This window comes from Sycon ciliatum, chromosome 10, assembly GCF_964019385.1.
Source record: "Sycon ciliatum chromosome 10, ocSycCili1.1, whole genome shotgun sequence".
Classification (NCBI taxonomy): Eukaryota; Metazoa; Porifera; class Calcarea; order Leucosolenida; family Sycettidae; genus Sycon; species Sycon ciliatum.
The window spans coordinates 20,909,847-20,924,005 of NC_088652.1; the positions used below are offsets into that span (position 1 = coordinate 20,909,847).

Genomic DNA, 14,159 nt, shown 5'->3' on the forward strand with positions numbered 1-14,159 from the left:
GGGACAGCACCAGCCAGGTCACTGCCAGGGACAGCACCAGCCAGGTCACTGCCAGGGACAGCACCAGCCAGGCCACTGCCAGGGACAGCACCAGCCAGGTCACTGCCAGGCACAGCACCCGGGTCACTGCCAGGGAACCACATCTGGGTCAATACCAGGTCATCACCTAGACTAACACCCAGGTCAGCAACCGGGTCAACACCCAGGTCAACACCCAGGTCAATACCCCAGTCATCACCCAGGCTAGCTACGATTTCAATACCCAGGCTAACACCCAGGTCATCAACCAGGTCAACCACGAGGTCAACACCCACGTCAATACTCCGGTTATCACCCAGGTCAACAACCAGGTCATCAACCAGGTCAATACCCCGTTTATCACAACTGACATCGACCAGAGAACTTTCAAGAGGGACACCGGAGTACCCAGGACAAAACCCAACATACTGACCCAGGAAGCATACCCACGGCAGCCTCGCGCAATATTACAAGGCACTGATTTGGGAAACTGCCAGAAACGAAAAAACAACCCAATACAACATACGCATTGAACTGAGCAGTGTACGACAGCGTCGACTCTTCTCACATCTGCATTACACCGATCACAACGAAGGGCTTTTGATGCTGAGGAGGCCGAATGCCGAGCTAAAGACTCTGTCTACTACTAATTGACGGCTACTTGGTGACTTGACATCACCTCTCATCAACGTTTACAGGAACGGGCCTTGCAAGTGATACAGAAGCACTGGCACTGACTTTGCACTGCTGCAATGCTTCCACAGCAACACCAGCCAACGCAAAGGCAGAGGTATGATCAAGAAGAGAACGGACAGCACCAGCAGCACCAACAGCATCATCTTCATCCGCAGCAGCACCAGCAGCAGCCGCGACAGCAGCAGGGACAGCAGCACCAGCAGCACCAGCAGCAGCACCAGCGCCAGCAACAACAGCAGCCGCGACAGCAGCAACAACAACAGCAGGGACAGCAGCCGCAACATCAGCGGGGACAGCAGCAGGGACAGCAGCAGGGACAGCGTCAGGGCCAGCCAACCACAGCATCAGACCAAAACCATGCTGTTCCGGGTTCTGCACATTTCGGTCAGCGTCCATGCGAATGGATAGGCTCTGAAGAAGCCATCAACACCGTTTTTCTACCCCGTCATCTGCCAGACTATCGTGCAGAGAGCACTGAGGATCCACTGAAATGCAACTATGGAGAAAGCCAGGTGTTGAGTGCGTTTGCAGATATCAACGCTGACATTCTGCCTGCTAAAACCACACGTATGCTCTATGCATGGAATGATTCATTCCGACCCAGCACTGATCAACTTGACAGGACATGGCAGAACTTGGCAGTCAACGAGCGATTGCCCGTCTATCTACCGGCACAAAATGCAGCGCTGACATTCGCCGTGCTGGAAGACAACCTTGTGGAAGTCAGCGGTTACGACATCCAAGCTGCAGCAAAGACGGTGGTATCCGCTAAAGGCCCTTTGCTCACTGAACAACCACGACTCTCAATTGTCCTACCAAAGGAGCATGCATTCTCACGGACAATGGCTGAGCAAATCTGCTGTCTTCAACGGCATGTCTTCCCTGATGCCATGGCAACAACTGAACGTCGTCACACAGTATTGAAGGAGAATCGTGAAGTCATCAGCTCAAAGTACGTCTTTGAATGGCTCTTCTCCGCAATGGTGGCCCTACAGGAATCAGACACGCCAGACTCGACTGTTGTTGCCGTGCAGAAGAAAGTGAGGGATGTTGTGACATTTCCCAGAAGCCATGACTCCAGCATGCTGCCATGGCGTCGCAATCCAACATGGTTTGCTGTGAAGTATATTCTTCATGCTACTCTGGTCAAGGACTGTGGGTTTGTGACCGGAACGGTCCTGTACAAGACCGCTATGCTGCGATTCATGACACAATTCCTCCTCTCCAACTCACCGCCAGGAAGCAGTAAAGGCCACAACAGCAAGGCCAAGGATAGCAGCAACAACAGCAGCCGCAGCGGTAGTGGTGCCAGCAGCCATGGCAACAGCATCAGCGGTAGTGGTGCCAGCAGCCACAGCAACCACGGCAGCAGCAGTATCAGCACGGACCTGCTGCATCAGATGCTATGCAAAGTCAGCAATCGCATCCACAAACTGTCATGTCTACTGGAGACTGCAGACCTGCCAGATGGTATGCTTGAGATGTGTTTGCGACAGATCAGTGTTTCCATGACAACTGTCACCAACATAAGTTCTACACTGCGTGTTGATTGGAAGAAGCACTGTGCATCACTGGAGTCCACAGCTAAATTGGATACCATTGCAGCTGCTCCGGTTGATGAGCAATCAACTGTTCTGTCCCTGAGTGCATCACGTGCCAGGATCTCCAGGCTGCTTGGAGGCAACACGCCTAAGGTTGACATTATCCGCGGAGCAATGGACCAGCATGGCGATGGCAGTGACTTGTCAATGGCAGGCATCAGCTCTCCTGAAGGCAGTCACATTGGTCTACATGCCTTTGAAGAACAGATACTCAGGCGGTGGCAGCAGCGGAAACTGCAACCAATGTCGACGGCAGACTGTCTGCGCAAGATGATGAGCTACACGAGTGCAACGGCTAAGATCTATGATAAACCGGATGCGATAGCCCAAAGTCGTCGTCTCCTAGTGGCCTCCGTTCTCATGGCAATGTGTGACATGTCAGCGACATCTGATCATCCGTTGCTTCTCCAGCACGGAACTGATGTGAACATGGAACCACTACGCAACATCCTGACAACCACGCCGCTGGAGATGGAAATTCTACACGAGGTGGAAGCATACTACGGTGATCGTTCTCTAAACGCAACACAGAATACTGGGCCACTGCAACCCGGTGTGACCAGCAACTCTCTCTCCGTGCAATACTTCAATACACAACGTGAGATGAAAGAACGTCTTGAGCAGCTCATCGTCCAAGATGAGCTGAAGGAGGAGGTGCACAGAACGGCTGTCCAGAACGCCTTGGAGAAGATGAGTGAGGATGAGCGGCGTCATAGCAGAATGAGCTGCCAGCACGAATACGAATGGAATAGCGACTACACGGTGCAAACAGAAAACCACTATTATTGGCGCTGCAACAAGTGTACGCTGGATAGAGAACTGGATGGAAGAACGCATCAGATCTTTGAGCGTCTTCTTCCTCCCGAGCAGCCGTACAGGAAAGCCGCTGTGTTTGAGCTGTGTATTCCCAGCAATATCAGCAGCTGGCGAGACTGCACTCTCGTTTTCAACGAGCACTTTCTCTTGTCTGTCTCATTCAAGAAGGACACACCGTCTTCAAAACGGGAATGGGTCGAACGCTTATCCGGCTCATCAGCTAAAGGAAAGGTGACGCTCGGGAGCACAAATGTACCTTTCCTGAATGCTCACTACTCCAGCAAGGGACTACGGAATGAACACTGGCAGGAGTTTGTGAAGCCGTGCAACATGAACTGCACTCTGGCTAAGGACAGCAAGGTGATGCAGGTTCCATATTGTCATAACGATGACATACGCAAAACCTGCACTCTTGACCACAGCAATGGCCAGCTGCAGCAATACATCGATGTGACAACGCACCAGCAGAGTGATGTCATCGCCAAACAGAATGTCTGCCCGGAATTCTTCAGCCTGCGCGAGTTCATCACATTCGGCAGTGTGCGTGCTGGACAGCGTCTTCAGTGGTACAACATACTACGGGGTATTCACCAGCGAACACTGCTACTACATCGTGTGCAGGTTGTACAGCTTATTGCACAGAGTGTATGGCAGGCAGAGTCCAATGAGGAACAAACCATACTTCGTGATGCCCATCATCCCTGTCAGGATACCGCTTTCGTGGCAGAGTTCAGCCTTGAATTGCGCACAGTACTCGGCAGTGTCAAGGGCAACTGGGCCAACTATTGGTCTTTGTGTAGCGTTGTTCTACTGGCTAACCGCTTGCTAAGCTTGTACTTGACACATGCACGTGCTGGGCCAGAACAGACTACCATCTCCGCACTGTACACCATCTTGGCGGAATGTCGCCAGGAAGCTGTGATATGGCTGGATAAAATTCGTGCCCTGATGGAGCAAGTCGAGGATGATTCAGCCGGTAACCTGCAAGAGGCTGCTGCTCACATTGCAACGTTTGGTACGTTGACCTATCAACACAGCGTTGATCTGGACGGACACGACGCGAGAGCACTATTCAACTGGCTGAAGTTCGTCACTGACCTCCATGCTAACACAGTGCTGAATCAAAGTCGAGCTCAGGGCTTCTTGGATCATCTTACTAAGCAAACATTACGTATTGCATTCAACAACCACTCCTCCTTTATCGCGATCATCAAGGACAGGATGAATAGCGAAGGCAGAAATCCAGAATTCGAGAACTTCATCTCAGACTTCTACATGCCTGGCATATCTGCTTTAAGCTATAGAATCCATGATGAGGATCAGCTCTGGATCAGCTGTAAGTGGAAGCATGGACATGAAGAGGAGTTTGTTCAATTTGACCTGCGAGAAGGCAAATGTTGGATCAACGGATTGCCGCCGGGAAGATTGTCAACAGACATCACCAGGTCGGAACTGTTCAGTCGACATTTCAAGGCAACCGTCTTTGTCGTCATGTCCTGCACCAGTCCACAGGGTCAGATAGCGCAGGCAACAGGTGCCTTGGCAGCATGCTCAGTGGACAACATTGGCAATGACTCATCACCGGAGCAAGTTGGACCATTCCTGTTTGCAAGACATAATCGCCTTGGCAGGAAACAGCTGTGCGTGTATGAATGCCGTGCCGATGGTCGCGAATTGTTGCTACTTGATCCGTCTTGGTTCTCAGATGGCAATGCATTTGACCTACCAGCGTTGATGGTGGATGAACACAGCTTCTGGTTAGATATCCACACTCACAAGATCTACCTGCGCCCAGTGTACTTCAGGGACAAGAACTTTGCTGACGTAGACCGTTGTGAGTACATTCTCAAGTTCAGCAATGGTCGACTGTGCGTTTGTGAAGGTGCATCCGTCGGCGTGTCCCCAGCATCCACTCTGCTCAGTCTAACATCCTCAGTTGGTGAATCAGTACTGGAAGTGATGCTGCGTATTGAACTTGCCAAGTACATTGAAATCTGGTTGGATGTGGAGGGGACGGTTCGTGTCCGTTTGCCGCGTCTTGGTTTGTCATTCTTCATCTGCAATGAAGCCGACGGATCGGTGGTGTTTAAAAGTGGTGACTACATTGGCTGGAGTGTGGATAGTGATCAAAGTCTTGGTGGTACTCTACTCGGCCTGTCAACCGGTTTAGTTCTGGTGTCTAACAAGAGTGAGAAATCCGAGCAGCGCTGTTTACTCTTACCACATGGTCTACCAGTGTATGGATCTGCTGCTGATGAGTCTACAAATCAGCATGCAATTGTCAAAATCCAACTTGAGAAATTGTATGAGCCAAGGATGTTCCGTTTTGCCATCCGACCCGACCTGCAGCAATTGAAAGCTCCGGACAGCCGCTGTGCCTGGTTCTACCTGTCTTTGTTGCACGCCATGACATCATTCGTCCAGCCAGACCCATTCACTGAAATGACTGGTATGGAAATGGCCATTCTTATACTCCAGTCAGCACGTTGTTGGTCATGTGATCCACTTGATGATACATCCTTACTGTGGTTGTACCACACTGCACAACTATCACCATCTCGTCACTATTACCCTGAGCACATGGAAGTGATGCAAACTGTCCAATGGCCAGCTCATCTACCATCGTATTGTGCAAGCGATGCGTATATTCTATTAGTGGACAAGATCATCAGCAACAGTAAGACTGTCTCATTTCTTCACACTCAGGGTACATCGGAAGCACGGGACAAGCTGCTGAAGTCCATAGACCATCTTTCAAAGAGGCCTCTGAACAAGATGAGCTACACTTGGAGTCGTAACAACCTGCCATTACTAGCTCGTCTTCAAGAAGACAAAGACGTGGCTTGTGCTTCTCCCACACCAGCATTTGACCATGTTCCAGCTCTGCACAAAGAAACATGGGAAACAACATGGAGGCTGGTGACTAGAAGTGGAGCAGCTATGGCGTTCACAGCAGACATCATTGATGAAGAACTACGTACACGAGCTGACAGCTGTATGGATGGCGAACAGAAAAAGTTCCGAAAAGGCATCGAGCGTCTGTTCCTTTTGACTTGCAAGAGCTGGTCAGGAATTGATTTGTGCAGTGACTTCATAGCACTTCATGAACACATTGACAGCTGTAAGGAAACTGTGGCTGAGCGTATTCGACTGGCACTCATGTTTTCACTATGGACGTACGAAGGCAAGCAGAGTAGACTTTCCTTGCTCATACTGGCAGCTCTTGCAAACTCTCGCGAGACAACAGAGCCCCCCGGACTGCGTCAGTTCCCATCGCCGCATGCTGTCCAGCCACCTGCCTCACACGTCTTCACGGCCAAAATTAAATCTTTTGAGGATTTCTGCTCGTCCCGAGGTCTGGACAAACCCAGTGCCCATGCCAGCAGTGTAACAGTGAGGAGCTACCAGGAACGACGCAGTCAGCTTGAGCAGCGGTATGACTCAGATAAGGCAACGCTGAATGGCTGCATTAGCCAAGACGTTGTGTTTGCCGGCAATCTACTTAGCAATGGTCCTTACTTTGACACCTACCATAAGACCTCTTCTGCTTCACTACCAATGGTCTTTCAAGTGTCGCAAGAGCACTTGTTTAAACGTGGATACGAGTATCGCAATGATTTTGCCGCTCGCCTCACGCACGCCAACTCCTCCAAGGTCCTGCAGCGCTACGCAGAGCTCATGTCTGCCTCGGTGCAGGTGATGGAGGTGACGACACCGCCTGCCGTGTTGGACCGCTTGGAACCTGACTCACAGGAACGCCATCAAGATTACTGTAGACTGCTTAGTATCACGATGCCGCCGGCCCCGCATAGCCAAGACCGCAGTAGTAGCAGTACAGGTGAAGCACCCGGGCCGGTTGCCATCAAACAGAACCAGCAGCCACACAGGGATGGCGCCAACGAGCTGAGGGAAGTTGAACGGCTTCGAGAGCAGCTCCAAACCCCGCAACAGACGTCAGGAGGACAACGCAATCCGATCATCGATGATTTCTCACACGATCTGAAAATGAGCCTCCAGGATCTACGGCACCATCCATTGCCAAAGGTGGAGGCCAGTGGCAAGCGTGACAATGACCAGTTCTTCTTCCAAAGCCTGAGACACAAGGAGAAGCTGCACGACAAGACAAGGAAGCAAGTGCAGCGTGCCGTGGACAGCAGCTATGCTAGGCTCGATTCCCAGAAAGCCATGCACTCATGCGGCCTGCTACTGCGCTGTCTCCCGCTGGCTCTGCTGCCACATCTGCTGAGCAAGGTCCCGACAGTGCAAGGCCTTCTCAACATCACCATTGATCAGGTCACAAGAAAGTGCATTGTGCACTGGGCAGTGGATATGGTGAATGTCCTGCGCTGGTCCCGCCTGATTCGTCTTCACAAGAACGACCAACTGGACATGTTGCAAAGAGAGCTATCTAATGAGCCGCACGCAAATTGGGCTCCGCTCCATCACGTGGAGTGGCTTCTCTTTGAGTTAGAGAATGATGCGTGCATCTGGAAGAGACAAGTCGATGTGGCCGTGCAAATGATGAACCCATCAAGTTGCCTCGGCATGGAGCAGCAAGACCACCAAGGCGAGCAGCTATACGAACAGCAGCAGCAGCAGCAGCAGCAACAGCAGCGGCAGCAGCAGCATCATGATGATGTCAAGCTTGAAGAGAAGGCACAGAATCAACTGCATGCTGTGATGCAGTTGAACATGGGTGAAGGCAAGACTAGTGTCATTTTACCAATCATTGCTGCTGAACTTGCAGACAGTGAGTCATTGGTCAGAATCATCGTCTTGACTTCACTTCACAACACCAATATCAATCAGCTTGTCTTCAAACTCGGTGGACTGCTCAACCATCGTGTCTACTCTCTACCGTTTCGACGTGACATCCCACTGAGTGAGGGTGACGCTGGCAGACTGAGGGATTTCTTGCAGGTTGCTAGGCAACGGCGTGATGTCATGGTGACGGTCCGTGAGCACTTGTTGTCATTGCAGATCAAGCATCAGGAAGCCTGCTTTAAACGCAACACCCAACTAGCAAGGATATTAAGCAATCTGATGAACGATCTGCATGTGTATGCGCGTGACATCATTGACGAAGCGGATGAAGTTCTGCATCATCGTTTTCAGCTCATCTACCCACTCGGTGACTCTTCGCCACCAGATGGCAAGGAGCTGCGTTGGGACGTGGCTGAACTTGTGTTGGAAGCTGTGAAAGTCTGCATGCCTGCGATCAAAGACAGGTTCAAGGAAGCCGTCACCTACACAAGCAAACAGGCGCATGAATTTCCGTTTGTGCGCGTCCACGATTCCCCTGAGCAAGACCCGCTGTACAAGGCGCTTTGTGAAGCACTGGTAGACTACATATTTAGTGGCCGGGGGCGTTTGACAAAGCCCGACTTCATGAATGCATTGACAAAGGCTACACCCGAGCAAAGAGAGCAGCTGAAACAGCTACTACAAACTCACAACCTTTCGAAAATTGGTGCAGATATGTTCCGCAGCATGCCCGATAAGATGACATTGACAATGCTGATTCTGCGTGGTCTCCTGGCTAGCGGTGTCCTGTTGCTTGCACTGAAGAAGAGATATCGCGTTGAGTACGGTTTAATGTCCACCACTCAACGCGCAGTGTCCAGCAGCAGCAGCAGCAGCAGCGGTGGCAACAACAGTGGCTCTGGCAGCAGCGATAGCAGCAGCGGGAACAGCAGCGGCAACAGTGGCAGTAACAGACCCTCTGGGAGCAGCGGCAGCAGTGGCTCTGGGGGCAGTGAAAGTAGCAGCGGAAGCAGCAGCAGCAACAGCAACCCTGTTGTTAATCGCCTGATCCGAATGGCCGTGCCTTTCCGTGCCAAAGATGTGGCGGCAGAGCGTACCGAGTTTGGACATCCGGATGTTGCAATTGTCCTCACTCTGCTCAGTTACTATCAACACGGCCTGACTGATGGTCAAATCAATACGGTCTTAGACAAGTTGGATCACAGGGCCGCCAAGAAAGAAATCTACAACTCATGGGTGAATGTTGCTGACGGTAACTCAGTGGATGAAAGCATACGAGAGTTTGACAGCATAAATCGCCAGGATCCCCTGCAGATGAATAATCTGGTGTATCCGTTTCTGCGCTATCACATGGATGCCATCAACTTCTTCGTCAATCTTACCATTTTCCCCAGCGAGGCAAAGGAGTTTCCCCGGAAGCTGATAGCCAATGGTTGGTCAATGACATCGAGCAGTCGAGAGCGGTGTGTGACGGGTTTTAGTGGAACAAACGACACCCGTCATTTGCTGCCAGGCTCCACAAAGCAACAGGACCTGCCACAGTTGAAGCATACCAATGCATACGTGTGCAGCCTCTTACTGAGAAAGTGTAACAATCGCTACAATGTCCTGCCAGAAGACTGTAACGGACGCGCTCTGCTCACTGCTATTACCGAGACATCATCTGGACGGAGACCGGCTACAACAACACCACCATTAGCAACAGCAACAGCCAGCACCACCGTGATATCACCCAATGAAGCATCATCAGCCAATGCAACGGGTACAGTGCAGCCGAGAGCAGCAGAAGACGTACGGCGGAGAGAAGACACAGCAATGAAAGCAGGGTTGTCACCAACAGCAGCAACAACAGCAGCAGCAGCAGCAGCAGCTGAACCTGAAGGCATGGTGACAGGAGCCCTGAAGATCAAATCTCCACAAAAATCAAGAGCAGTGAAAGCAGGTCCGATCAACACTATTATCGACGCAGGTGCAGTTGTGCTGGATTTGAGCAATGAAGAGTTTGCAAAGCAATGGCTCAAGCAGCGCACTGACAAAGAAGCAGTTATCTACTTTGACACGGCTAATCAATTACGTGTGCTAGACCGTCGTAGTCACAGTGCATGTAAACTGGAACTGAGTCCCTACGCCAGCAATCTAAGTGAATGTCTCGTCTACTTGGATCATGCTCATTGCAGAGGTACCGATCTTCAAATGGTCGATGAAACGAGAGCGGCAGTCACTCTGGGAAAGAACCTTCGTCGAGATGAGTTTGTACAGGCGTGCATGCGTATGCGACGCTTGCGAAGCACACACTCGGTCAGCTTCTGGGCTCCACCAGAAATCGACCGTCAGATCCGGCAGCTGTGTATGCTTTCTCCGGCATATGATGTAGAGCACAAGCATGTTGTACAGTGGTGTTTTCACAACAGTATTTCAGCAACAGAGGATAGTTTCTACTCTTGGGCCAGTCAGGGTCTTGCTCATCTACATACTGAGAATGCTCTAGAACCGTGCCGAGCAGCTGATGTATCCGATGACGTCATTAGGAAGACCGGTAAAGAGTGCAGCTTACAAGACCGTCTAGAGCTGTGTGAGATGTATGGTCAAGTCCGGAGCTTACAGTCAGTAGCTGACATAGTGGAACAGCGAGGCAAGTCACTGCAAGGTGCGAGGGAGATTGTGAAGCGCTGCACTCAGCTCGTGCCGCACCAGCGTCGCTACGCCCAGGAGCTAGATGAGGAACAGGAGAGGGAGCTCGAGCAGGAGATAGAGGAAGAACGCGAGCGGGAACTCCCACCGCCGAAGAAGCCCGTAAAGGAATTCCTCTTGCCGTACTTGAAGATAATGGCTGTACATGGCAGGTTGGTGAGTCAGCTCGGCCATAACGATCTCACTCCAGTTTGGCGTTGCTTTGAAGGGACGCAGCTTCCACTCACTAAGTTCCAATCGGCAGTGAGCAGCAGGCTGTGGAACTGCAATGCACACCTACATGCAACACATTCGTTTCGTAGAACCGTTGAAGATGCAGATGTGCTGAGCAACATGGATGACTTCCTCAGACCAGTGGAGTGGGTCCTGCTGGTCAATCACCCGGAGAGCGCTACAATCATACTGATCAGCCCATTTCAGGCCAACGAGCTTTCCAAGATTCACCGAAAAAATCCTGGCAACTGGAGCAGATCGTCATCTCTGTTGATGTACGCTAGTCTGGGAAACAAGATGCAATCAATCATGTCCGATTGGCGGTGTACGTTGGCTGGTGAAGCACTTTCTCCGCTGCCACGACTACCAGTGTCGCAACGAAGACTGTTTGGAGAGATCCTCTGCTTCTCTGGTGGACTGTTCTTGGGACGAGATCGTGCGGAGATGCTGGCCAACATGTCCGCCATTGCCGACGTGTTTAGTTTATCTCCTGCACCTGACAGTGGCAGCAAAGAGACCGTCAGACATATCAAGAGTGAGCGCAAGCTTGGTGGTGATGTTGTCGACCCGCTGGAGTTCCTACGCCACGTCATGTCGGCACTGCGCTCGGCCGAGAGCCTGGAGCGCAGTGAAATGGGAATGCTGGTGCTGCGCTCCGCCTGGCCAGCCCTGCCAGAGATAGACCTATGCCGCCAGAGCCTCCGCTAGCATCCTGTGCAGCTGTTCTGAACGGGAGTTCGTGGTACGTATGCAGTACGTATGTTGCATTATTACATAGCAGACTCAGCGAAGGACAACTGATACTCGGGTCTACCCAACAGTATGCTTATAAACACTTAGGGCCACAAGCATAAACAAATTTAGCGCCACATCTGGTGTAAGGTATGGGGAGAAAGCTGGCGCGGGCCAAGGCGCGACAGTAGAAGTGCCAGGAGGGTGGCGGGCCACAGGCAGGTGTGAGCATGAAACGGATTTATGTTGTACTTGAAGTATTATTATGTACGCCAGGGGCGTCGGAAGGTATTTTACGCTGTTCACGTCAGCCACCTGATGTTCAATTTACTCCCCGGGGTTGGGGTGGCTCCCCAGAAAAACGTTCTGAAGTTAGAGCCCAGATCAGTGCTTTTTATTGATGCACAGGGTGTCGGGACTAAGAGTGGTGCGGTCAATACGGTAGTGATCGTAGCGTGTCTGACGCCTCTGTATGCTCATCCCACACGCATCCACCCACGGGCATCTAGTTTATCTGTGCACAGCTGACGTCGTGCACTGGTATTATGGACGCACACATGATCACACATCGAGCATGCTGCTTCTTTTTACCTTTATTAAAACGTATGCACAACGTATGGGGCGGGGGGGGGGGCGCAGTTCGTGCAACTAAGCTGCAGTTGTGCTGCGGAAGACCTGTTTGAATACTGCTTGTACGCAGTGCATCACTAATATGATGTAATCACGGAATAGCGCCGTGATATAGCAGCTGTTAGAACGGCACACTCTTGTTGTTCATCAGGTACTCTTGCAACTGGTGTTGGACCTTTAAGGCCGTGACGTCTACAGACAAAGGACTCACTATGTCCAGAACCTCTCAAACATCTACCGTCTCAACAACACATTATTAGCATTGTGCACTGTGATTATACTTTTAGGAGCTATGCTGTGTCATCGCACTGAGCGTGTGTGTGTGTGTGTGTGTCTCTCTCTCTGTCTCCCCCTCGCTCTTTCTGCTTTCCTTGACAGGAGAATCACCCTGTCATCAACTGTTCTGCTTGCTGCCCTGCTTGCGGGACACGCCAGGGCAGTGTGTCTGCAGGGTAACATGAGGTACAGTCACCGTTGTCCCATTCTTGCCCACATCAGTTCTGTCAAAATGATCAGTTTTGATTGTGTTACTGCATACTGGCCTGCACAATTCAGCATCCATCACATACCGTTCAGAGTGTGGCGATGTCTACGAGTACGTCTATGCAAATACTCTCTTGCCACCGACATGCACAATGTCTATCGTAACTTTTAATCGTTCTTCGCAGTTTCGATTTGTATTGCTTGTGCTCTTTGGAATTTATCTTGCCCATTGTTTGCTTCATGAGGCCTGTATCTGCTGTCTTTTCTTTTTTAAAGATTTTGCTGACAATTGCAAGTCTACCTTTCTCCAAATTGTCCTACCCCCCCCCCCCCACCCGGAACGCCGGCACCACTGCCATTCCTGCGGCTCCTACTTGTGTGTACATTAACTGGCATCCAATGGATCACTACCTCTCCTCCCCACCCCCCCCCCCCCCCCCACACACACACAGCAACCGACATGTATACTTGCGCACAAGCAAGTAGTTAGTCGACATGCCAGCCTATCCCACCCTGACTGAGTATGCTCACAAACCTACATGTATGCACGTACCCCCCTTTCCCCCCTCTCCCCCCATGATGCATGTACACACACATACACATACACACACACACACACACACACGCACACCTCAGACATGCCCATCGCGGAAGCGATGATAGCGAACAGCTATGTTAGAGATAGCAACTTGTGCTGGGATTACACCATTCAACAGCTTGCAAGGCTGATGAATAGACCGCCACTATTTTTAGCCTGGTATCCACCACACAGCTGTTTGAAGTGACTTTTTCTGGATATGCACACACACACGCACACACACACACACACACACACACACACACACACACACACACACACACACACACACACACACACATACACACACACCACCGTGCATATAGTGGTTGCCCTACTAGCATTCTTACCAATGTCAGATGCCAGCAGCGGTTGCACAACTACACATTGCTGTTGAAGATCTCACCCGCAGTTTTCTCTTGCCAACACACCCTCAACTAGTGATCTACATAATATCATTATCTTGGCCGTTGTGTATTATCCATGAGGTCATTGTGTATTATCCATGAGGTCATTGTGTGCACATGCATGTTTCATTTCTACATTATCTTGTTTTCGTTCAACTCGAGTGCTGTTCTGCATTCCCTCTCATTACTGTGTGCATGGCCATCCACTGATTTCGCTTTCTAGCCCACGTTATGAACTCATGCTATACATGCCCTGCGCGCCTTGCCGCGGTGCCCTGGCACTTGCACTGTAGCTCATTTTGAGTCTTTTGACATCCTGGCAGTCTGGTGTAGGTCTTTTTAATTTTATCAATTTACGTTGTGCTTTCAGTAAATTCAGCTCTCTCAGTGACAACCTCTTACTATGCAGTGTAAATGATGATGACTCCCCACCCCACCCCAACACCACACCCCAACACACACACGAGACAAAATACCCGTGTAAAACCAGTGTGTTCGTCCCCGAAGGAACTCACGATAGCTGCCCGACGT

The 14,159-nt window shown here is 51.0% G+C and overlaps 1 protein-coding gene across 2 annotated transcripts in view; it reads left to right on the forward strand.

Annotated features, from left to right (window-relative positions):
• LOC135826118 (uncharacterized) overlaps window positions 1-14,029 on the forward strand; it is a 29,299-nt gene extending 15,270 nt beyond the window's left edge. Inside the window, exons 4-5 of one of the 2 annotated variants that reach the window (XM_065338754.1) lie at window positions 99-11,541; window positions 12,540-14,029. In XM_065338754.1, coding sequence (XP_065194826.1) covers window positions 771-11,507 — 10,737 coding nt within the window. In that variant the 5' untranslated portion in view covers window positions 99-770 and the 3' untranslated portion in view covers window positions 11,508-11,541; window positions 12,540-14,029. Of the gene's footprint in view, window positions 1-15; window positions 11,542-12,539 lie in introns of those variants that run through there. The other variant, XM_065338755.1, reaches the window with a different exon arrangement.
• The last annotated feature ends 130 nt before the right edge of the window (window positions 14,030-14,159 follow it).